This window comes from Barbus barbus, assembly GCF_936440315.1.
Source record: "Barbus barbus genome assembly, chromosome: 48".
Taxonomy (NCBI): domain Eukaryota; kingdom Metazoa; phylum Chordata; class Actinopteri; order Cypriniformes; family Cyprinidae; genus Barbus; species Barbus barbus.
In genome coordinates this window covers 5458963-5486546 of record NC_136726.1, presented here as the reverse complement: position 1 = coordinate 5486546, position 27584 = coordinate 5458963, and the positions used below count along the sequence as shown (strand labels likewise).

The 27584-nt window shown below is 36.9% G+C and overlaps 1 protein-coding gene across 1 annotated transcript in view; it reads right to left on the bottom strand.

Annotated features, from left to right (window-relative positions):
- LOC306866589 (serine/threonine-protein kinase BRSK2-like) overlaps nt 1-27584 on the bottom strand; it is a gene marked incomplete at both ends in the record, with an annotated part of 232036 nt that overhangs the window by 73617 nt on the left and 130835 nt on the right. The window contains one exon of the mRNA XM_079411847.1: nt 389-474. Within this exon, the coding sequence (XP_079267973.1) occupies nt 389-474 (86 nt within the window). The remainder of the gene's footprint in view (nt 1-388; nt 475-27584) is intronic.

Genomic DNA, 27584 nt, shown 5'->3' with positions numbered 1-27584 from the left:
TGGCAAAAAATGCTAAGTGAATTATCATGGTGTTTACATGAAGGATGACTCGTGGCCCCGTTAGCAGCTCTTAAACTGCTGTGACTAACAGGCTGCTTCACACTTTCATCATTAAGATTGTTTTAGCACCAACAGAATCACTTTCTTACAAAACCTTTTAAGATCAAACACATTTACACTTGCATTTCTGCCAAACTTTTAGGCTATAGACACCAAACTTTGTTTGTTTTTGGTTTGCAATCCTAATCATATTTCATCTTTATTAAATAATTATTTATTAATAATATCTGTTTTATATATTTATTAATAATGTATATAATGATACTGAATACTACAAATTAATACAAAAATAAGTAGAGCAATACTCTATCAAGATTCTTATACTTACAAATATTTCTTATTTTCGTAGACGTCGTGCAACTTTAATACATGTGGGTGTTCTATTAGCTTCAAGATGCCGATCTCTCGCTCCACCTGTGGAAAATAAGAGTTAAAAAAGATTGAATTCAGAGCACCTATAATTCAACTATAGTAAGCAACAATACTAATCAAAACATGTAACATTTCATTCATACATTCATTCATGTATCTATCTTTCATTTGATAATTAATACTGACAAAACCTATAATGGGTACTTTAACTACACATTGGCATATAAACAATCAGTAGTTAGATATAAGATCAAGCTGCATTTTTATATGTTGTATGCTTTTTATTCACTAAAAAGAATTGACTCATAAGATTCATTTATTCATGAATCGGACTGTACTGTGGTGCATTTCCCAAAAGCATCATAAGCTACCTATATAGTCGCAAGTTCCATTGAACTTGATCGCGATGGAACTTGCAACCATAGATACTTTTGGGAAACCCCTGGTTGCATTTTATGTTTTTGATTCACTACAAAGAATTGACTCATTAGAGTCATTAATTCAGGAATCAAACTGTACAGATCACATTTTATGTTTTTGAATCACTAAAAATAATAGAATCATTAGAGTCATTTATTCGGGAATTGGACTACACCAGCTGCACTGTATATTTCTGATTCACTAAAAGAACCGACTCATTGGTGTCACTGTTCGGGCAGTGTATGTTTTTGATTCACTAAAAAGAATTGGCTCATTACACTCATCAATTTGTGAATCGGACTGTACTGGTCATGTTTCTAGTTCACTAAAACAAACCGACTCCTTGGAGTCATGAATAAGAAATTCTGATTCACTAAAAGTATCAACTCAGAGTCATTTGTGTGAGAATTAAACTACACGGATCACTGTGTTTTACGTGAATCATTTAACCCTAGCTAGATGGTTTGGCCAAGCCAAATAGACAACATTTTTCTGATTTGGACCGAGTGACCTTCAATATGTCACTGCATCTGCAATGTTTGAGCTGATACTGCAGTATTTGGGACCTGAGAGCAGCCAAATTGCAACTTATCCTCCATCAGACGGCTGAACTCTGAGAGGTTTCATAAATGTGAAATGAAAAATGACAGATCAGCAACAAAACCTTCAAGTTCAGATGCCCATGTCAAGTAGAGCAAACCTTTGCAGAATTCTTCAGGAACAGTCCATAGCGCTACTTTGATACATAAGCATCCTTGTCAGTCTATTGAATAGACTAAGCTTATAAATTGATTCCCACATGCACAATAAACATATTTTCTCATAGAATCTAGCTTAAGACGACTAATAAGGCGAGTCTACATGAAAGATCTCTCTGACCTGACAGAGAACCAAAGGAAATCTTAAAATCACAAGCACTTCACAAAGAACTGAGCTCATAAGTCACAGACTGAACCTAAGATTGTGCCAGTTGTAAGCAAGACAATCGTGTTTGATTTACATCAATGTCTTCTGGAATATTCCTAGCATGCACACCTGCCACTGCAGATCAGAGCAGAGGATGGGGACATAGACGATATTTCCCGAACCCATGTGACCCTAATGTTCCACAGCAGCACTTTTGATCTGGCCTCTCGAAATCTCCTGAATTACTTACGCTCATTCCAACTCACTACACTCCAGTACAGACCGCTCATGTGACTCGAGTCAGAGGACCCCAATGCTTTGAACTCTGTGGAGTCAGCCTTCAAGCTTCAGTTGTAACTCTGCAACTTGACTTTGACCTTGTTTGCTGTTGACCTTTGAAATCGCAATCAATGATATACAGAACATTTGCATCATGTTACATGTATGATGACACAAAATCGTTCAGAGAAAAAAAATTCTAATTCTATATGAGACCACATCTCACAGTTGATGTATTGTGTTTGAAAACATTATCTTATGAAAATTACATTTGAACATTTTTGGAATAAATGGACCAACGTCTTAATCTTGCTATGGTTAAATTAATTGGTACTTTGCTACATTGAATCTAATGCATCCTAAATAAATAAAATGAAATAATAATTTCACTTTTTTGCATTTTTTGATGAATTATATGTTCAAAACAACAGTATTTGTTAAAATAGAAATCCTTTGTAACATTATGTCTTTACCATCACTTTTGATCAATTTAATGCATCTTTGCTGAATAAAAATAAAATAATAATTTAATAATAGCTCTTGCTGACCCGATGGAAAAGTGGTGTACCTCCTTATTTTATTCACACATATATCAAGTTCTACACTCACATTGTTTTTTCCTTGGTCACAAAATAAACTTTTGAAAGAAAAAATAATAATTCTGGAGAAAATGATGATGAAAAAACTATAAATAAACAATTAATACAAATTATTAATTGTTTAAAAAAATATATATTAAATTATTGTGTCACAATAAATTTTACATGTGTTTATGATTATTTCACTCTGATTAGATTACCATAGTTTTTATCATTTTATCATTACCAAAAATTGTATCATTCTTTTTTTTTTCATGCATTTTAATATTGAAATAATCTGGGACAAGAATAAATAAAATCCACAATAAAATCATACATACAGTAAGTGCCATTTGAAAATGAAAAAGTTACCAAGATTTAAACGTGAACTTTATATAAACTCAAATTTGTTCGTTTCAATAAAGTCAACCCCTGGGACAAAGTACAACCGGAAGTTAAAGAAACCCAATTCTGCAGCCCACAGGTTTGTTCTCCACAAGGAGAACGATCCTGTTCCCTTCAGCAAAGCACTTAAACCCAGGTTTCTCCAGAGGGGATTGTCACTGTAATAATTTGTGCCGCTGCTCTATGCTGAAGTCGTAGAAACACATTCGGTGCTGCTACAGTGGGGGGGAAATGATTTGATCCCCTGCTGATTTTGTACGTTTGCCCACTGACAAAGAAATGATCAGTCTATCAATGGTAGGTTTAATGGTAGGTTTATTTGAACAGTGAGAGACAAAATAACAACAAAAAAAATCTAGAAAGACGCATTTCAAAAAAGTTATAAATTGATTTGCATTTTAATGAGTCAAATAAGTATTGATCCCCTGTCAATCAGCAAGATTTCTGGCTCCCAGGTGTCTTTTATACAGGTGATCTGAGATTAGGAGCACTCTCTTAAAGGGACCGCTCCTAATCTCATCTTGTTACCTGTATAAAAGAAGCAATCAATCAATCAGATTCCAGACTCTCCACCATGGCCAAGACCAAATAGCTGTCCAAGGATGTCAGGGACAAGATTGTAGACCTACACAAGGCTGGAATGGGCTACAAGACCATCACCAAGCAGCTTGGTGAGAAGGTGACAACAGTTGGTGCGATTATTCACAAATGAAAGAAACACAAAATAACTGTCAATCTCCCTCGGACTGGGGCTCCATTCAAGATCTCACCTCGTGGAGTTTCAATGATCATGAGAACGGTGAGGAATCAGCCCAGAACTACACAGGAGGATCTTGTCAATGATCTCAAGGCAACTGGGACCATAGTCATTAAGAAAACAATTGATAACACACTACGTCGTGAAGGACTGAAATCCTGCAGCACCTTCAAGGTCCCTCTGCTCAAGAAAGCACATGTACAGCCCGTCTGAAGTTTTCCAATGATTCAGAGGAGAACTGGGTGAAAGTGTTGCGGTCAGATGAGACCAAATCCAGCTCTTAGGCATCAACTCAACTCGCCGTGTTTGGAGGAGGAGGAATGCTGCCTATGACCCCCAGAACACCATCCCCACTGTCAAACATGGAGGTGTAAACATTATGCTTTGGTGGTGTTTTTCTGCTAAGGGGACAGGACAACTGCAACGCATCAAAGGGACGATGGACGGGCCATGTACCGTCAGGGCTAGGGCATTGCAAATGGGTAGTGGATGGGTATTCCAGCATGACAATGACCCAAAACACATGGCCAAGGCAACAAATGAGTGGCTCAAGAAGAAGCACATTAAGGTCCTGGAGTGGCCTAGCAAGTCTCCAGACCTTAATCCCTTAGAAAATCTGTGGAGGGAGCTGAAGGTTCGAGTTGCCAAACGTCAGCCTCAAAACCTTAATGACTTGGAGAGGATCTGCAAAGAGGAGTGGGACAAAATCCCTCCTGAGATGTGTGCAAACCTGGTGGCCAACTACAAGAAACGTCTGACCTCTGTTATTGCCAACAAGGGTTTTGGGTAACACGTTAGAATAGGGAACACTTCTTTACTATTAACTACGACTTTTCCCTCAATAAATTCCTAATTTGCTGCTTAATAATAGTTAGTAAGGTAGTTTAGGTATTTGGTAGCATTAGGGATGTAGAATAAAGTCATGTAGAATAAGGCATTTATATGTGCTTAATTACTACTATTAAATGGCTAATATTCTTGTAATTTGCATGCTAATAAACAACTAGTTAAGAGACCCTAAAATAAAGTGTTACCGGGTTTTCCCAACAAGTACTAAGTCATGTTTTGCGAAGAGGTCAAATACTTATTTCACTCATTAAAATGCAAATCAATTTATAACTTTTTTGAAAAGCATTTTTCTGGATTTTTTTGTTGTTATTCTATCTCTCACTGTACAAATAAACCTACCATTAAAATTATAGACTGATCATTTATTTGTCAGTTTGGCAAACGTACAAAATCAGCAGGGGATCGAATATTTTTTTTCCCCCACTGTATATGTGGCAAAAACAAAGATCCTGATCCATGCTAATCCAATCTGTCCTAACATTCTATAACTAGCCTCAGTATTCTGCTAAATGTCTGGATTGATTTGGCTTCATCAACTGACATCATTTGCTCAACATTGAGTCAAAGTCCTTCTCTTGCTGTTTTAATCAGGCATACAGATGTGATATGACTATTCAGGGAATAAACAATCTGGCCAATAGCTGAAGAGAGCACTGGAAGAGCCACGGAAATCCCGGACAAAGCCATCTTGACAAACGTGGCACCAGACCAAACCTCACTGAATGGCTGATCCAAAGCCAGTCCGAAGAGCCAAGCAGGAAATTTGGCTGAGTGGAATGTCATTTAACACAAGGATGTGCCACAGGATCTCTGCTGAACATAAACTGCGCTCAGGGGCTTGAGGAAAGCCATGGGATGAGAAATCTCTACTGCAGAAGACTACTCAATAAAAGCAAATGAAGTTGAGGATGTCTATAATAGCAAGAAAAAGCTATCCGTAAGCATTTCAGTAGCATTCATCTCAATGGCAGTAGCTCAACAGGCACATGCCAACTTGAAAGTTTGTGCGCTGGCAAATTTAATCAATTCTGGAAACATTTTCTGAGCAAATCACATAAGCTGTAAAAAAAAAAAAAAAAAACGTAACCGTCAAGTAAAAAGTAATGACATATTTTTATCAAACTCTGAATATGTATATAAGTGTACATCATTATTTTCAATATATATTAGTGCTGTCAAATGATTAATTGTGATTAATCACATCCAAAATAAAAGTTTGTGTACATAATGTGTGTGTACTGTGTATATTTATTATTTATATATATATATATATATATATATATATATATATATATATATATATATATATATACACATTCATGTTTATATTTAAGAAAATATGTTGTTTATATATTAAATATATTTATATATAATATAAATTATATTAATATAAATATATAGATTTAAATATGTAAATATGTTCAAAATATATACTGTATGTGTGTGTCTTTATATATAATAAATATACACAGTACACACACATATATTACATAAACAAAAACTTTTATTTTGGATGCGATTGATCGCAATTAATCATTTGACAGTACAAATATATATACATTTAAATGTGAATTATTATCAGGTTTTTTGGGGAGTCGTACAACATGACATTTTACAACCTAAACTAAACTCGCCTTGTCATAAAAAGGTCAAATTATGTAATATTTTAATAGACTTATTGATAAAGACAAAAAAATTGCTATTTGTTCATTATTTTTTTCTGCACGTTGGTTGCACCACATGACTTTAGTCATGCCTCTTGTGCAATTTCAAATAATAATAAGCAACAAAGCAGTTTTGTTCATTTGATTGTATTCTAAAATAGTAATAAATTTAATGTCAAATCTGATGTTATTTTCAAGAATTTCATAATTTTTTTTTTCTTTATTATTATATCAGAACAGTTCCCCTTAACCTTTAAAAATTAATTAAAAACGTTCATCATAGAAAAGGTGTATTCAAGACACTGTATGTAGAAGAAAAAAAAAACCTGTCACATATTTGGCCCAGATGCCATAAATCTGTCATCTCAAAGTATTAGGTCTAAATTATTAAATGATTAGTGCTAATTACACTGTGAATATATTTGAAGTTGAAGTTTTAAGTTGAAGGTGAAAGTGGTACCATCTAGACTGAAAATATCGATTTTAACCACTCATTGCCTATGACAAGCCCTTGAAATAGCTCTTCTAAATCTGTGAAATTTAGAAGCTCTGCAGCAGCAGTAGCGTGAAGTTATTCCTCGTGATTAAAATGTTGCTGCAAATGAGCCCGACTCTCTCCTCCATCCATTAACATCATGTCCACCCTACGCTCTCCAACTTCTCATTGCTCCATCTTACCATACTGACCCATTCCCTCAAAATGTCAGTTTGCTGGCACCTGTGCACCTACTTCTATGAATAGCCGAGCGTTAATTAACTCTACACATCTGTGTGCATGCAGCCATCCAATTTCCATATAACTTCATTAGTGAGTTATTACACCAGGTCTGGCCTCGACTCCACGCCACTGAGTCAACGTGGGCCGGCAGAGATTCGGGCTCAGATTGCAGGTTCTTGATTTGTGGGAGTGAGTTGAGATGAAGGCAATCAACCGAGCCAAATCGTTAAAACGAAGGCAGATCATTAGATTCAAGCGAGAACACCTCTGCGTGTCGGTGAGTTCGTGAGCTCTTGTGGGTCACTGGGTTTCGAAGTCCGATAATTAGCGATAATGTAACTGCCGTGCTGTATTAAAGACCAACGTGAACCTCATTTTCTGAAACGACCCTGAAAAGTTTCTTTCGACACTCCGTCGCACAAAGTCAAGGTCGAGTAAGTGCGCAAGACTGACGCTAATCCAAATTGGTTATTTGACTGGGAAATAATTTGTCTTGTAGATTCTCTCACAATCATTATTGAGTTGGCAACTCAAAATGTACAGGAATCATTTGCACAAATTCGCTGATCGTTATTGGTCTGTGGAGAGCAGTCATGGAGGTCATCTCCACTCGAGCTAAGGGAGCTAATGATTGAATACTACTGTAGGTTTTTTCATGCTATCTTTCTTTTTCATCTTTTTTGTGGAAACAAATTGAGTTGGAGAATACTGTGGCTTTGCAGTGATACATTTTAAAACTAAAACACACAGCAGTTCTTTAAGGGGTTCAACATAATTAATTATGCACAATCATAGTGTAATTTCAAGGTACAGATGGTGTGTCGAAAAGGGGTAATAAAACATCCCATGGAAAGGGGGTCTGGAAATGGGATGGTTTAGATAAATTAACCATGGCGGAGTGCTAAACCAACAGCTGTTTCAATGCAAGTGTGCTTTAGAGCCAGTTGGTTGAAATTTCCACACAGGATCGAGGCTTCATTAGTGAAACAGCTAGAGTGGTTCGTAAACCGCTATCTTGGCCGTAGTCTAGCACAGGCATACATGGCATGATTACAGCAAACATTCAGCGTAATTCTGCAACTGAATGCGTTTTATTGTAATTAGAATTGGTATATTATCAACAACTTCTGAAATTCAACAAACGAGTTGATACTGAACAGCTAACATTAGCATTAGCGAAAAAAATAAACATTGACAACTTTAACAGTAACAAGATGTTTACAATTTCTGAGCAAAAAGTGATGGTACTTACCCTAATGTCACAATGCTAGTGTGGTGAGTGTTTTCCAGATTGTTTCTTAGGGAGTTCTAAGTGGGTTTTATTGGCTTTCTATGATTTAGCACCGCTGTTTACAATGGAAGTATTTTTTTTTTTTTTTTAGATTTATTTTTGGCATGTTTGCCTTTACTATGGCAGGACAGATCAGAAAAAAAATCAGAACAGGGGGGCACTGCTGAGGTGCACATGGAGTAGATGTGTTTCATCGAGCTCCTCCAAGCCAAGCTCCTCCAAACTTTATAATAGGTGGTGATTTTAATTGTTACTTAGATCTTTATATGTATAGACTTTCTTCAAATCCACCACCTACAGTTATTTCAACACAAACACTTTGCCAAAGCGAAATTACTGTTGGAGTTTCAACCCAATGTTAATCAAAGATTCAACTTTTATATCACATTTAACTGGAAAAATGGATGAGTTTTTCACAATTAATTACAATGGAGAGGTCTCAGATTCAATCCTATGGGATACTTTTAAAGCTGTAATACGAGGTCATATCATATCTTTTGAGTCATTCAAAAAACATGCTCTGAATAGTCGACTTCGGGAAATAGAGGAAACGCTACCAGTATACGAACAAGCATACAGAGTGTTACTTTCAAAGTCTGATTATAATAAAATTAAAGTACGAGTATAATTCTATCCTGAATAAACAAATAAGTAACCTTCTCCGTAAACTTAAACAGAAAAATTTTGAGTTGGGAGATAAACCTGGAAGGTTGCTTGCAAGACAGTTGAGTGAAGAAAAGACCAAAAAGGCAATTCATATGATAAAATCAAAAACAGGAAGTTTAATAACTAATCCAAAGGAGATAAATTAATGTTTTAGGGAATTCTACTCAGAATTACATACCTACATTACATACCTATCTTGGTTTGAAAATTCCAAAGAACCCTAAATATTTGTTTAGATAAAATTATTTTGACATATTTAACAGAGTAAACATTGAAAGCTGGAAACTGCTCCCTTTATCACTAATTGGCTGTGTGAATGTGATAAAGATGGTTGTTCTCCCTAAGTTTTATATCTCCTATTCCAAAATCTTCCTATTTATTTACCTGCAACTTTTTTTAAACAACTTGATTCAGTTATTCTTTCATTTGTATGGAATTATAAAACACCTTGCATAGCAAAAGCCCACATAAAAAACCTACTGTCTTGGCCTTCCCATTTTTAAGCAGTATTATAGGGCAGCAAATGCCAGGGCTCTCACTTTTTGGCAAAGGGGCATCTGAGACCTCTCCATTATGGGTTTGTGCAGAGGATATGTCAGTGCCAGAGTCCTCTCTCCCAGCTTTGCTTTGTACAGAGTGTAAATCTATCAGTAAATTAGGAAGCAGTAATTTTGCGTTGAGAAATTCTTTGAAGATTTTTGAATCAGATTAATAAATTTTATAAATTAACAAAAGTTTCAGTCAATACACCAATATCATGTAATCCTTCGTTTGAGCCTTCTCAGATTGATGGTACTTTTTCAGAATGGAGGAGAAAAGATTTATACTGTATAGGAGATCTCTATATAGAGGGTCAATTTGCATCTTTTTCACAATTTAAAAGTAAGTTTACACTCCCACCGTCTCACTTTTTCCGTTATTTGCAAATTAGAAATTATGTAAAGAAAAATATTCCACAGTTTATAAAAAAACCTGAAAATCATATTATGCATAATCTTTTATCCTCTCATCCTGAAACCAGACATCTGGTATCTTGCTTTGTTCGTGCTTTTGCAACATCTGTATGCACTAAGCACCTTAAAGCAGTCTGGTCTACTGAATTGAACGATGAAGCGGCTGATGAGATCTGGGAAGAAGCCTTGTTGAGAATAAAGAGTAAATTCGAGATATAAATTAATCCAGTTCAAAGTTATACATCATCTTCATTATTCCAAAACTAGATTAAATAAAATATTTCCCTCTATATCTTCTCAAATGATCGATGCAATAGGGCGGAGGGGACACTGGCACATTTATTTTGGCTTTGTCCTGTTCTGTATGTTTTCAGGTCTAAAATTTTCTAATTGTTTTCTAGTGCTTACAAAATTAATATTCAACCTGACCACAGTCTGGTTATTTTTGGCAATTCTGATGTAATGGATGCTCTTCCCCATATTCATTAACAGGCTCTAATGGTAGGCATGATTGCAGCCAAAAAAGTGATACTACTCAATTGGAAATCTCCACAAGTCCCTTGTTTTCAGAGATGGTTGAATGAGATGTTCTACATTATCCAAAATGGAACAGTTACGTTTTGGTGAGCTCTCCTCACAGAAAAGATTTGAATCCACATGGGGACCTATCGTGAGACTCTTGGGAATTTAATTTCTATTTTTATATATTTTTTTAATATACATTCCTGAAGTATTGAATTTATAAAACAATTGTGAATATTGTAATTTATGTTTATATATATATATATATATATATACACATTTTTTTTTTTTTTTTCAATAACTATGTTGTATATATTTGTTAATTGAGGCATGAGTCCGTTTTTTTTTTTTTTTGTCTGTGTGGGTGTAAATATAACTTCTAAAGTTTAAATAAAATATAAAAAAATAAAAGAACAAATCAGAACAGAGTGATGAGGGCGGAATCAGGAAAGGTCCTCGAGTTGGGATTCGAACTCAGGACGCCCGTAACACGACAGCACTGTATGTCGGCGTGCTGCCCACAAGGCTATCAGCACAGACACAATGGAATTCTACGGCCAGTTTTTATTTTTCTAACATTGCAAGAAGAAATGACAAAAAAATAAGAGGAAACTACGCTCTGAGTACGGCATAAAAGAAAGGTATCCTAACAATCTTAACGAGGTGAAATGCTGCTGCTGTACGAACACAGGGCCACAGAAGGGACAAACAGTGACAAATTAAATGTTGAATTATACGATGGTTTGACATTACACTGAGAGAAGCTTCTGAAAATAGTGTTTTCAATTGACATGTGGCCTTAAGAGTTTGGTGTTCCATGGTGCATTGGATTCTAACTTTGTTGTTGTACTTTAGACCTAAATCCTTCTAATTTGTTCGCGCTGAACAATTAAGCCAGTACTTATGCAATAATAATCAGCTTCAACGATGGTTAATTTTTCTTGCTCAAAGGCATTCCCATGGATAGCGTTTCTAATGCTGCAGCTTTGCTCCTACTATAGTTAATTAGGGTAATTACATTGCTAGCAAGGTAAATCAATTGTTTCGATTTAATTCAAAATGCTTTAATTGCATAACAAAAATGGGTTCTCAAGACAAAGACTTTCTTGTAAAGATGGTAAAGCAGTAAATACAAATTATGGCAATTTACTTCCCCTAGTGGTTGGGAGCAACTTGAGATGCAGTGTTTTACAAAAGCTCCCTTTCCAATTAATGAGGTTGTGTTGTGGACTAATATTGTTGTGTTGTGTCACGCTTAGCTGTTTTCTTAGCTTGGTCAGGTTGGAGTGTTTGCTGGTTTTAAAGAGGCTTTAGGTACTTTGTAGACCAGCTGAAAACCAGTTTGGTAGGGAAAGAAGACTAGCTTAAACCAACTAAGGCCAGCAAATCAGCTCAGGCTGGTTCAGCAGGGAGAGATGTGCAAAACTACAAATTTTTTGTAAACTTTTTGTGGCTCAAGTTTCTAAATGTATTCTGCTAACTGTCAACATGCTGAAACCCTTTCTGAGAAGTTGTATCTCTTCATTCATCGCCTGTGAAGCAGCCTCTAAAATATTAAAGATAAAAAAAACAACTAGAAACACAAGAAAAGCTAAAATCCTCCTATAGCTTGTTTTGCTGTTAGCAATGTTTTGACAATCCTGTCATGGAAAAATAAAGATAATCAAATGTGGCCAAAATTATTAGAACACTAGTATTTTCACCAGCTGAAAATGGTTTTAAGTCAGCTATTTCTATCTTTTGCTGTAGTGTGCCAGTAGGAAATATCAGTTTGCATTTCCAAACATTCATTTTTGCCATTAATTGTAATAATCCAGTGAGATTTTTGTTTGCACAAGGAGTCTGACAACAGCCAGTGCCCCACACAGAGATCTGATCTGATCATCATCCAGTCTGTCTGGAATGACATGAAGAAACAGAACAAACTGAGACAAACTAAATCTAGAAGAACTGTGGCAAAGTTTCCAAGATACTATAAGAAACCTTTTCACAAAAATGAGTTCATTAAGCCCTCATCTAGCGATCCCAGTGCTCCAAATAGTAATTATACATCTAAAAGTATCTTTATTTGTACGCTTTCTGAGAGGAGTACCTTTTCTTCGCTCGCTAATCACACTGCCTCTCATCCGAAGCACAAGCATAAAGACGACAGACACCGACGGCGCTCTATACCGATTCACATATACACAGTAGGTTAAATATATTTAAGTATTCACGCAAACATAATCTGTTATGTTTTAAGTGAACCTTTGGGGAAAAACGTTGGATGTGTAACATTATATTTGACCTGTGCATTATACTATGTTTTAATACAGGCAGTCTGTCTCAATGTTAATCAAACAATAAATGAAAAGAGGGAATCACTCGCTGCTTGACTGAACTGCTTTTGTAGTTTTAATGAGCAATTTATTTTTAATGAACACACTTAAGTGATTTTTACATTTTACTATTCATTTTTCTTACTTGAATGCTTATGTTTAGATGTGAAATAAAAGTAGGTAATACACTTGTTTCTTATTTCTAACAACAAAGATAATTAATCATTAATCTAGTAATGATTCTTAAGAAAATATTTAATGTTGCTAGGTGATTTTGCTTTGGAACCTTCAGAAAACTTTAAATAGTTTTCTCTTTAAATTTACTTTGATGACTCCATCGACTTCAAACAGGTGTAGCTCAGTCATGTTTCATCCCATTCCAACAAATCATTTTGAAGGTCCTTTAATAGAGCATGTAAAAATAATATTTTTTTTTATTTTTTTTTATAATTTGCTCATTGTGACTCATTTTGACAGCAGAGGTCATATATATTATGAAAACACAAACTTTTGGATGTGATTAATCGTGATTAATCGATTTGCCAGACCTAGTTTCAGTTAGAATCAGTATACACCTACTACAATGCCACATATTTTTTAATGATGCAAACATTAGCATTAGCAATCCAAACACAAAATTTACAGCAACATAATTTTTTTATTTGCTGAAGAATATCTCAGTGGGTGCTTGCATGTACTAAACTTAATCAACTTTATTAATCAGCTAGTCAGTTACTGGATTAGTAGGAAGTTTCATTTCTGTAAAAGTTGTGCTGTTAACCTGTGTTAGGTTTGCTAATAGCATTATTTTGCAACTCACATTGCATGTTTTAATGACTGTAAAGTTTTGACATAGAAAAATAAAAATAATTGTTTATTTATTGCAATGAGAATTGATAAAGAAAACTGAGAAAAGACTATGTCAGAGAAGCACAGAAGTTTGATCAAGACCTTGCAGAACAGAACATGAGAAACTATTTCATCCACCAAAGTAGTGAAGATGGACATGCTGTCATGTCAAATAAAATGTTGCTAGCTTCACAATGGAGGAATATCTAGTCTCACTGTAACAAAGGAAAAAGTGAAGTGATCGCTACATGATGAAACAATTAGCAAACACGTTCAGCAACTGAGCCCAATAGGACCCATAGTACCATGATGCTGTGCTGCCATGTTTTCCTCTTTTTCCTCTCCTCACTCATTCCCTTCATAATGGAATCCCAGAGCTCTATCACTCACTTTCAAGACCAAGAGCCCTTTACGTACCATGAGATCAGAAAGGGAGTGACAGACTGACAGCCATGAATCAAAGTTGCATTTGGCCATTTGATCTGAGCTCATTCCTCTGACTCCATTTCTTCAGATTTTTGGAAAGTTGTATAGTCCTTGAAAAGCACAAAGGGGAAACATTTGGGCTGAGTTAAGCCAAAGCGCATCTATTCCCCAGTCGTGGTGCTGATGGTACGAGCCATGTTGGTGCCCTGGGACTTAACCGCATCTCTGTTCCTCATTAACACAACATGTGCTGAGCGTGAATGTTCTTTGCAGTGACTAGAAGCCATAGCGGTGTGAACACAGCTGTTAGCATTGCACAGCAGTGACAAAGACAAAGATAACTGGAGGAGAAGTGCAGGAAAGGGAGGGGGACTGGTATATTATACCTCTGAGCTAAAAGCCTTGCGTTACAAGAGACAAGAGCAGTTTGATGAGTCATTTAAACCACATTAACCTTAACTGTTCATCTTTAATATCGATAACGTAATATTTACATTATGGCCAAACTGCACACAAAACAATCAAGGAGCCAGACTCTTTAGTAATAAATGGTGGATAAACAAGATTTTCAGATTTACAGAACAAAATTATTAGCAGTTATTGTATGGTGGGAGTATTGACAATTGTGGCTCAAGATGCATAAATCACCTACAATAAAATAACGCCATACACCTTCAAGAAAATAATTTGGTTCTGTTATCTTCATATATATTTTTTTTTTATGTAAGCAGTCCATACACTCAGTTTCCAACCTTATGTGTGAAGGTTTATTATTTAAGACAATTAATAGAAGAATGGCCTCTCTTAATAATACTATAGCTGTCAATCAAATGGGTCTCTGGTGAACCGCAGTAGCAAAAAGAAAGTTGTTTCTGAGAGTTTGAGTGCATTCGTCCTTCTGCAAAGTGTACTTAAGACTCTTTTTTCCTGAAGATCAGACACCAAAGGATAACGTCCTGAATGCATAAAACCTTACCAATGGGACAAACACAAGGAAAGATGAAGTGCTACCTGCCCAAACAGTTTGTCTCAAGGTCATGCAAATACACACGAGGCCCCCGCGTCTGATTTGCTTCTGTGTGCTGTGTGTCGCCCTTTATTTGTACAGCTAGCAGCCGGAAGGCTGTTATGCTTCTCCTGTTTAACTCTCTGCTCAGGGATCAGCACGGCTGTGTGACATTTGTTGGCATGTTTCAGGAGTACTGAGGGATTCTGCTTCACCTCCTTGTCAGGATAATCTACAGATTCCGGTCCAAGACAGCAGAATGCTGCCTACTCATCTTTTACCTCTTGATTTAAAAATCGCACTACGCCAGGGAAAACTAATGCAGTGGGAAATGACAGGAAGTTCAGTTCAGAAATCAGCTGAGACAAGAGCATTAACTGTGAGAGTATAAAGTACACTATTCTGAACAATGTCAGAGACAAGGAGATCTTGTCTCCAGGTTCTTTTCAAATTGGAAAGGCTTCAAGAAAGTCCTTAAATATGTAACAAATCAAAACAGCAGTTCTTTACCGAGAGCTGCTGTCAAAACAAGGTCCATTGTGTAAGTGATGTTATCTCTACCAGAGCAGGCACTTTAAGGTGTTGTTTGTAGGGTTAACAGGGCTATGGGTAGTCAATAACAGCATGTTGTATTTGATTTCTACCTTGCTTTTTACCAAGGGTAAATTGCACTCACATTGACTTTATTTGAGACAGAAAGCAGTACCCTAATACACACTTGCATCCACATAGGCAGGTTCCAAGTTAATCTCAGTGGTGCTCATCTCCTTTACCGTGAATCCCAAGATCCTAACAAGGGTGCATTATCAATACCTCGGAAATGATGATCGATCTGAAAAAACCTTGCCTGGATCAGCTCGATGTAACTACAGCAAGAGGACAGATGTGATGACTCTCTCTCATTCACAGATATATTTTGATTCTCCTTCTACTACGACCAGCCCAATTCCTGCAGGATACTCAGTCTTGCCCCTCCAAGGACACAGTCTTGCTTCCTTCGGTCAAGCTCAAAGCTAAAACAGCCTCTTTCAGAAAAAGCCCCTCTCCCAATCACCGAGCTGACATGCAATGACAACTCCATCATGCTGTCAATCTAAGCGCTGATGGCAGCTGAGTTATGACTGAACCAAGGCACTAGTCGGTGCTAAAGGACATATCCTATAATATTTATGATGTGTAGTGCTGGAGAGAAAGGTCATCTGAGGTTTCATTCCACATGGCTCCCTTTCCCGTGATTGCATGGAGAATAATGGGAATGATTTATCATTCTGAGACTTTTTATCATGGTTAAACTGAGGCACCGCAGGTCAAATCCAGGGAATCCTCTATGTGGGTAAAGCTGAATGGGGTGGACCACAACAGATCTACTGCCCTTGGCTAAATTTGGCTTGAGCTCAGCACCATCATATTTGGATGATTTCAAACATGATTGGGATAACTGATAATTGCAATACTTCTGCCCTCTAGGTTTACAGCTTCTCTGCAACATCAGGAATGAACAGCGATCCAAAAGAGAGGAAAGAACACTACTTGTACAAGAATATATGGTCCTCTGAATAAAGTTGAAGTTCACATTCCTTTCTATAGATCTTGATAGCCTCAGCTGGCCAGCAGGTCAGTGACGAGGTTAAGCCTTCTAGAGACTGAACCAATCAATATAAGTTGGCAGACCATTATGGCCAGACCTATAGCCAAGTGACAAATAATAGGTTATTTCTTTTTTATCAAAGTAACTCCAATAGAAAAGTATCTTATTATTTGTTGAAAAGCTTGGGGTAAAGAATAAATTCAGTCTAGGTTTGAGTTCTTCTGGCAGTTCCAGAGGAAATACTTGGTCAATAAAGCTTCAGTGATCTGTATTGGTGTTGCTACATGCTTAACTTCTGGCTCAACTTGACTGCCAATTGTTTTCCTGTCTGGAAAGAGCTTGGCACAAGTGCCTATTGACACATTTAAAATGGAGGACAGCTTTGGCCATGAGCCCTTATGGAATATCAGGATTCCTGAAGCACTGGAACTTGAGCATGATTGAGCAATTAGGGCTTTCAATCTGCAGGGAGCAGTCACCACTCATTAGCTCTCACCAGCAGAATCCACATTTCACACCCACCACCAACCTGAGGGTGGTCAGTCGGAATGATGTTAAGCAAAACACTTCAACATGCTTATTAGCACAAGCTGCCAGACGCCAAGATGGTCAAGACGGACCATTTGCCATAAATGAGGACATGATAAAGATGGAACGGCATGAAATTTAATCCAGTGTGGACAAAGATAACCTTGGTTGTGGGTGGCAGAGTTTTAATTCTTTGTTCTTGTCTTCTGTCCTGCAGCAAAGACCACTATTATTTAGATAACTTGCACCTCTGCAAAACCGAAAAATTAAAAAAAACAACGAAAAAAATTCAAAGCAAGAGACATGTCAAATGGTACACAGTAATAACAGCCCATTTGGGCTATACATTTATCCTTCGTTAAGTGTCAAATTGCATATGGCATCTTCTATCATCTGAGCAAGAATAGATCTCATTATTAAAAATATTTCAAATTGTAAGCTGTAAATGTCAGTCCTCTGTCGTGTGTGTCTTGTGTTCCCGCCTCTTGTTTCCTTATTTGGTTTGTTTCCTGTCCTTGTTTAGTGTCATTATTAGTTAATTCTTGTCCAGCTGTGTTTATCTAATTATCTATGATTATCCTGTGTATTTAAGTCCTGTCTGTTCAGTTAGATTTTGTCTGATCTACTCATTACTCCCCTGTGTTCCTGTCTGTCTCAGCCTTGCCTTGTCTTGCCCTGCCTTGTTTGAAGTAAAGACCGTAATATTTTGAGTTTTATCCTCGTCTGCGTGTTCCTCGTCCCTCCCTGCTGTGTGCACAGTGACAGTAAAGACCAAGCCTAAATCAAGGTTTGGTGAAATACACCTAAAGAATTGTACCCTGTTCACACTGACAGTGACTTGAAGAATCAAAGAGATGGAAAGTCATTCATTTTAAATGAGAGTTGGCGATTTTCAGTGACATAAGCTGCAGTGACTATGGCCTAACAAATATAAGCATGTCCTGGTTCTTGACAAGGTTGACTGTACTACATGAATCGTCTATAAAATATAATATGTGGAAAACCATGTCAGAAACTGTTAGAGTGGTCACAGGATATACAGAGACCTGGCAACCTCTGAATGTGGTTTAATAGATAAAAACATTGATTATTCTGTAAAATTACTTAAACTTCCAGCTACATCATTATAAGTAATAAGTGTTCATCAAGTTTGTGGACTTTCCAATCTCGACATGAAAGAACACAGTGACACAGGTTTCATTTTGAAAAAAAGAGGGTTGAGGCAACAGACAATTGCACACTAAGACCACAAAGAGATAGACAGAGAAAGTGAAAAGTTTATGGCAGTGCCATTTTACTGTGTTGGAGTGACCAGCTGCAAAGTAATCTGAACTTCAAAAATACCCACAGTAATTCAGCAATTTCAGACGTTCAGAAACTGCATTGGTCTCTGACATTTCAAGCGGTGCAAAACATTTTGGAACAAAAATCCATTCCCAATTTAGAGCAGAAAGGAGCGATCCATACTCGCTAGAATTCATGTCTAGGACAAAGGAAAATCTACAGAGAACGGGGAACAAAATTAGAGAGGAATGTCAGATGACCTTCCATTGATTAGGTCACATCATGGACTTCAGAAAAATAAATCCGTAATAGGAAGGATATTGACATACCCCCAAAGTAACATGGAACAACTAATAAAATAACTAAAGAATACATACTCGCATAACCGAAATTACATGGTAATGACATGCTATACTCCATGTTAAAGTATAATTAAAAATACAATAAAATAAAGTTTAGAGATGGAGATGTGAACAACTCACTTATAATTATTAGTATTATTTTATTATTCCATCTTATTATTGTGCATTATATTATATGTATATGTGTGTGTATATATATATATATATATATATATGTGTATGTGTATGTGTATGTGTATGTGTGTGTGTGTGTGTGTGTATATATATATATTCACTTTTGAGCTTTGCACACATGAATAGTTGTAAAATAACATTATGTTATTTTACAACTATTCATGTGTGCAAAGCTCAAAAGTTGCACATAAAAGTAAATTTTTTTGCCTCACATTTCATTAAAAAAAAAATAACAGAAGGTGGGGGTGGGGGTGGAGGTAGACAAGACGAACGTATAAATAAGATCCGTGAAGAAGTCGTGGAACACTTGAGGGTGCTTAAGGACTTTATGAGGAGGAAACGCAGCAGGGAGGGAGCGAGGCCGGGAATCCTCAGCAGGGAGACACCTCTGTGGCTCTGGAAGAAATGAAGGGAGCATCTATATTCATTTGGCGGTGTGGAACGAAATGGGGGGGGGGCTTGCACTGTCATCGCAGTGTCAGGATAACCTGATTAGAGCCAGCCATGATTCATCTATCGCTCCCACTCTTTCATCTGAGCTGTTTGGAAAACTTCTCCTTTTTCGCGTTCCCTCCATCAAGCTGTAGCTTTCTGCCTCTCAATTACTTATTTTTCCTACTCTGTTTGATGCTTTTTGTATTTTCTCGCTCTCCCGAGGAACGCTTTCCACTTGTCTCATCTTTCTGTCACATGAGGAATTAATGGCTCAGACTCACATAATCGTGCACATTCAAAAGCATAAAAATCTACATACCCCAAAAAAATATAGAGTACACAATTTGTGCATTTGTACATGCTTCAGATTGTCTATTGCTGGGCTGATTTTTTTGAAAACAATATTGCACCAATACTTTATATTCATGGATGTGTATTTGTCCACTAATTTTTGAACTAGGAAAATAATGTATTAATTTCTGAAATGAATATGGAATGTTTAATGCAGGGGTCACCAAACTTGTTCCTGGAGGACCGGTGTCCTGCAGAGTTTAGCTCCAAACCTAATCAAATACACCCGAACCAGTCAATCACGGTGTTTAGGATGACTTGATCACCCTACAGGTAATGTAGGTTTGTTGGAGCGGGGTTGGAACTAAAGTCTTCAGGAAAAAGTCTTCAGGTCTTGAGGACCCAGACCTTAAGATGGTGGCAGAAGGTCTGGACTCCATTGCAGCTTTAATTAGCCAAAGATGTCCCAACAGGCAATCTGACAGACAACCACAGTTAGTTTAACCCTCGTGTACTGTTCAAAAACAGGTGACTTCCTGTATGGTCCGGGTCAAATTGACCCGTATTGGATTCAATGTAATTCCACAAAAATTATGACATAAAAAAAAACATACAATCAAATACAATTAATAAACTTTTAATATCAGTACTTTTCACACATTTCAAAGAATGAATATCTGAATTTACGATTTATAAAAATGTTTTTAACCACTATTTTTGATTGCCACTCCCCCAGACATATGAGATGTTTGCGACTGTACATATTTTAACGATAATATCTTGGTCTAAACCTAAAGTAATCTTGACAAATTATATATCATTTGAAAGGTTTCGGACTCTAGTGCAATAGACAGTGCAATAGATAAATAGCGATAGATTCTCCATTTATGATATGGTGATTTACTCTTATTCTATACGTATGAATCTTATTCTATTTTATGTATTTCAGAGATAGAATTCAAATCAAATATTAAAGTTACTGCCCAAACTATTTCTGAATAGGATGTCTACTTCATAAATATTTAAAAAAATTAAGGAAATATATAGTTCAGAACACTCAAACAATAAATGGGAATCAAGAGTCCCTGTATATCATCTAGTGGAAAAGTTTGGTACTGCATACACAAAATCGTACTTAAAAGTAAATTGTTTGAGATATCAACCTAAAATTTGGCACAAAACTTAATCAGATGATTGGCTTTGATTTTCTTGAAGATTTGGTAGTAAACATGTTTTGTAAAATTGCTATTTTAAATAAAATATAAAAAATATATATTTTTATATTTTACATTTTCATACATTTAAACTTCTATTACTTTTTATAAATGTACTTTTATAACTGTGTTTTACTTCTACAATAACCTGTGATGTTTCACCTTTAAAAAGATACCAATCTTAAGTCTGTGCTCTGACGTATTCAAGTTTTATAACAATTTTAGCCAGAAAAGTCATTTTTATTTCTATGCTCAAGAACTGTGACTTACAGTTAAAAGGATAAACAGTTTTGTTTTCACAAACTTTGAAATTAAAAAGATGTTAAACTCATCAAGGCACTGACACTAGGAGGCACTTCAGGACTAGAGTTGAGGAGCTCTGAAATACAAGAAAGGAATTTGTTGTTATTTTGTGTTTTTCAGTTGCATTTGAATGGATGCCTATGCGGGTCAAATTGACCCACGAACATCACAAACTTATAATAATTTCTGTATGTACATTTCACAACACATCATGACCCTAAACGAGAAAAAGTAACAAAACTATAGATAGATGAAAAAAGAAATTATAGCTCATTTTTACCACTTTGACTGACAAAATATTTTTTCTGTATTGAAATGAATGGGGAAAAGCTACTTTTTTTGCTTCATAGGATAGTAAAAAACTAAAATAAAATCTAACCAAGAAATGTTATTATTTTGGGTCTGTAGAGTTGCCTTAGAGCATTAAAATTGGCGGGTCAAATTTACCCGGGAACAGTATGAACGTAAGAAATTTGTCAAAACACATCAGCGTGTTGAAACTTTGCAAGCATGTTCATGACCCTAAATGAAAAAAAGTCACAAAATGTCTAGAGAAAAACCCTAAGTTAACTGATATTTCCAACAACTCAAAAATCTAAACGGGTCAAATTGACCCGGAACAGTACATGAGGGTTAAAGCAACCAACCACAGTTAGTTTTGTTCAGCATTATGGTGTGAAAGGTAAGGGTGTACCTTGGGTGTACCCTACAGTAACAGACTGGCATGCAACCAATAATTCATTTATTCAAGAATAATGTTGTGCAACTTTACTGCAACAATGGTGCAGAATCATATGATACATTTTTTAGTTACTCAAGGCTCATTTCACCCATCCATTAATATAGCTGTTATTTCTCTCTTGTTAAAAAAAGATAAAGATCCGACTTCCTGTTCTAGTTACTGGCCACTTTCTTTGATAGGGACTGATGTTAAATTATATGCTAAAGTACTATCTTGTCGTCTAGAGAACTTTACGAATAGGCTAGTTCATCATGAGTCATGACCAAACAGGATTCATTAAATCTTGCTCAGCTCCGGATAACTCAAAGAATAAGGGCATTGAGGGCATAGAATAGTTTGTCCTCTCCTTGCACAGTATTATCTCTAGATGCGATGAAAGCTTTTGACCAGCTAGAATGGAACTATATACGGGTGGTTCTACAGCATCTGGGTCTAGAATCGAGTTTCATAAATATGATAAAAGTTCTGTATGCCAATTCAGCAGCCACTGTTCTCATAGGTGCTGTTCACTCTAACCCATTCTTTATACATCGAGGTACTCGTCAGGGTTGCCCACTTTCTCCTCTGTTATTTGCCCTATCCTTGGAACCCTTAGCTCAAGCGGTCCGACAATCTTAAACTATTTCTCCCATTAATATACGGAATACTCATCATATTTCTTTGTTTGCTGATGATATCTTATTGTTTTTGGAGAAGCTGTTATATTCTATTCCTCGTGTGCTGAATTTATTTGACCATTTTGGATCTCTCTCAGGGTTTAGAATTAATTGGAGTAAGTCATGTTTACTTCCCCTCAATTCTAAAATTGATTCCATGTCCCTTTCTATATCTATTCCATTGGTTCAAAACTTTAAATACTTGAGGATAGATGTTTTTCCTTCCCTGCAGGAAATAGTCTCAAAAAACTATAATGGTATTCTAGCCAAAGTATCCTCAGATTTGGAAAATTGGTCTAGTCTTCCTACTTCTTTTCAGGCCCTTATATCGGTGATTAAAATGAACGTTCTCCCAGGTATCAATTTCTTTTCTTCCATGATTCCTCTCGCTCCACCGGTTGGCTACTGGAACAAACTAGATGCATGTGTTTCACGGTATATATGGGATGGGAAACGTCCTCGTATTAAATTGACTACCTTACAACGATGTAGATTACATGGAGGTCTTTCTTTCCCTAATTTTAGACTGTATGCTCAAACCTTTTCCCTGCACCCTTTAGCAGTTTGGTTTGATCCTGACGTTTCTGTGTCTTGGAGAGCAATTGAGGAATGTATGGTTTATCCGTATAAATTGATGCATCTTTGTTTTTTCGGGGAGTTCCGCTTAGGCAGTGTAAATCTCGGTTTGGTCCCATTGTAACCCACCTCCTCTCCACATGGAGGGATGTTGAAAGACGTTCACAACTAGCTACAAACTGGCATAGGCATTCACCTATTTTCCACAATAATAACCTTTTGTCAGGCAGTACTCCATTTCATTGTCCGCAATGGACTCATAGTAAAGTAAACACTCTAGGAGATATCTATGATGATAGTGGTTTAAAATCCTTCCAGAATCTTAAAACTCAATATAATCTGCAAGGCACCTCCTTTTTTATGTATTTGCGTATTAGATGGCCCTACGGGCATATGGGGTGCCTTGGGACTCTCAACTGCCTGTTCACCCTTTGCGCAAACTAATCCTTCCTTCTGAGGAATCTCCCTCCTCTGCTTCTATTTCTTCTTGAGCATTCATGCAAACCTTTATCTATTACAACTGTTTGGGCTAAGGATCTTAATGAGGATGTGCATGTTTTATTTTCCTATCAGGTATGGGGTATGTTTAAATTGTCTTCTAAAAACCCTAATCACCAAATTAATCATTGGAAATTGCTGCATAGGGTTTACTTGACTACAATGAAATGTTTTTAAATGAATCTGTCATCTTCTCCTAAGCGTAATCTCTGTTCCCAAGGAGTTTTAGGCACGTATTTGCATTTTTTGGGGAGTGCCCCTCTCTCTCACCTTTTTGGACTCAGCTCTCACTGGACCTATCATATTTGTTGGGTACTGAGATATGTTTGACTCCACACCATTTTTTAATTAATGAATTTTGGTACTTCACCTTGTCTGTCCAACAAAGATCTTTACTGTTAGCTACTCTCACAGCAGCAAAAAAATTGCTGGTCAACCGTTGGAATCCTCCTCACACAATGGACAGACAAACCTGGACTGTGGTGCCCTGCACTTCGGAACATTCATTCACAGACTTGCTCTACGCTACTGCCTGCAGTGTCTTCACACAAAGAGGAAACTTACTAGAGAACTGTAACAACAATTTAAGAACAATTTAAATTCACGTCTCGCACACTTTAATGTCCTTTCAATGGAATATATACACTCCCGTCGAACTGGAATCTTGGCAGAATATCCAGTGATGTCCACGTCGCAGGGCACTTACGGTTGAATAGAACAAACGTCTGAAGTGATATGTGAGGACTGGAATTGAGAACCACTGATGTAGGCAATGGCAATAGTGACAGGTCCACTTGTGCTTCTGGAAATCCAGTTTGTGGCATTGCATCATCTGACATTTCCCATACCCTCTAAATGATTTTACCCATTCATATCCAACAAATGCTCCATTAAATGTTTCTCAATTGGTAAGTGGCATAACCTCTTAGCCTAAAGTAACGCACATGAAAACAGATGTCTTCCAATATTTCATTGAGGGCATCCTGGCCAGAACAATAAAATAAACCAACAGCCTTTGCAAGGAGCCACCTGAATTGGTACCTCTGTACTGAGATCAGAGTGGATATTGAGCGCTAGTCACTGGACGCATCAAATCAATACCAGCAGAAGCCAAGGGGAGACGGTGCAGATAGTGGGATGATTCATGCCTCGCAAAGAGCGTCTAATACTCTGTTCAGAGCGTGATAGGCTCTACTAGGGCAGAAGCAATGATGGAATCTATAGCTATTTGATTCAAGAGTGCATAGCACAGATCTGCAAACCCAACGGGAAAAACTGTCTCAGCTTTTCTCTGTTGGGATAATTCATTTCGGAACAGAGTGTATGACTGCTCGAGGAGAGAATGAAGTATTCAACATGCTACATCAGTAGCTGAGAGGTCTACAGTTCTACATCACAATGGAGTGTTGCAACCTGCATAAGAAGATGAGCTGTATCCCATTTTGATTCAATCACTTGAATTATAGCCAGATGTCGACAAAGGTGCATTCGCACTGACAGAGATTAAATTGCTTGGAACTCTCTGTTCTATTTGTTGCAATATTCTGTAGTGCCGCTTCTCCTACTACAACCAGCTGAATTGGGAGATTAATCAAAAGAGCTACACCAAGGGTTTTTGAGGCCAAGGACCCCAAAATATGATGATTACCTTGTGTGGGACTCTCTTTCTAAAATACGATGGCAGCTATTCAATGTCCTGTATGAAAACCATATATACAGCATGAGAGGTTCTAGAGCGTTCCAATGCGTCCAACATGGATGTGGTGATGGCGCAGTGGATAAGACAGATGCCTTTGGTGTGAGAGACCCGGGTTCGAATCCACTGTGAGACACCAATGTGTCCCTGAGCAAGACAAACTTAACCCCCTAGTTGCTCCAGAGGCGTGCGACCTCTGACATACATAGCAATTGTAAGTCACTTTGGATAAAAGCGTCAGCTAAATGAATAAATGTAAAATGTAAATGTAAACATAGCCAGTGTTACAGAAAATCAAAAATAGTACTTTAACTCACATACATTTTCCCACACTCTATATTACTGCATTTCTCCTTCCATTCCTCTTGGTCTCCTTATCTGTATCCATCTATTCCATGTTTCCCTCTCTCCCTCTATCGTTCTGTTGGTTGTGTCTCTTTGATGCTGTGTCAGTAGAGGAGAGCGAGATACCGTGGATAATGAGCTTTAATCAGGCCCAGAGCTTACAGGAAGCACAATCATCAGAGCCCTGATGTTCAGACTAGCCACTCGCTGTGCTCAACACACACACACACACACACACACACACATACATACATACATACATACATACAGACTATGTTCACAATGCAGTATTACCTGCTATTTTATATATTTAATTTAGTAAATACTGCAGTGCAAAAGTATGTAGTATACAGTGTGTACTGTGCAGTACACTGGCATTCAATTCTAAAAAAAACAATAAGCTCTACCTCAAAGTCCCAGATCAAATAAACTCCAGTTTGTGTGTTTATATTTGTGTGTTTGCAGTTCTTATCCCTCTAAACCCTGATATGCTAATGCTAATCTATTTACTTGACCGATTTTGAAACTTGCCTGAAATCTAGATTAAAGCTCTAGTTTTTAGAGACGCACTGAACCGCTCACATGAAGAAAAGCATACATGAATATATTTATATTTATGTACACACACACACAGGGACTTATCTACTTTCTGCAGACTACGGTGTGTGTATGTGTAGCTATGAGTCAATGTAAACTCTATAATCTCGGGAGTTACAAATGTTAAATATTCCCTTAGGCCTCGACAAGGCGCCACATCCCACTCGCATTCACACACGTACACTATACACTCATGTTCAATCACAGAGACCATCAGATACACACCCGCTATCAAACAAAAGCTCTAGTGTTTACACAGTCAGCTACCTTCTGAGGTACGCAAAAAAAATAGAAGCAAGTGATTTAAAACACTCAATGCTGACAGCAAATAGCACTCCTCAAGTGAAGCACATGAGCCAGGCGACTCACAATTGATAGCATGTTGCTAAGCTAACAATGTGATACTCTTATAAGCTTAACAATGCACATAGCTGACACATTTATTGGGAAAATAGTCAATTTTAGTTAGATATAATCACATTTTTATTGATACTGCCATCCACCATTTTGGGTGTTTTTATTATTATTAGTAGTAGTAGTAGTATGAAGCTGCCTTAAAGTAAATTCGGTCACAATTCAGACAAAAGCAACAACACAAAACGTCAGTGTATACTTTCCTCATGGTCACTAACTAACTAAATAAATAAATGGCCAGTTCACACAAAAAAAATAAAAAAATTAATTAGAATCACTTTTTTACATTCATGTTGTTCTGAAACTGTGACTTTTTCGTCCATGAATTACATAAGAAGTTTAGCAGAATGTCTAAGTTGCTCTTTCCATACAATAAAAGTGGGTAGGGACTGAAGAACTCCAGTGTTATTATTAACTAAAACAACTAAAAATAGTTTTTTGGTAATTGAAATAAAATAAAATTCCATCAACCTTCCTAGATGAGCTGGACGGACTGCTGTCCTCTTTCATGGAGGATGGCACTCCACTCTTAGTCTTCGGCGATTTCAGCATTAACCTAGACAGGCCTTATGCTACAAACTTCCAGTCACTCCTAGCTTCATTTGATCTCAAACGCCTCACCACTACTAGCACGCACAAATCAGGCAACCAACTTGACTTAATTTACACACGCAATTGTACTACAGATAACATTCTGGTACAACCACTACATATCTCTGGCCATTTATTCATTACATTTACTTTACATTTTGCTACCCAGGTGCCACCATCTCCCTTACCGGTTACTTTCAGACGCAACCTACGCTCCCTTTCCCCCTCCCTTCTTTCCTCTGTAGTATCCT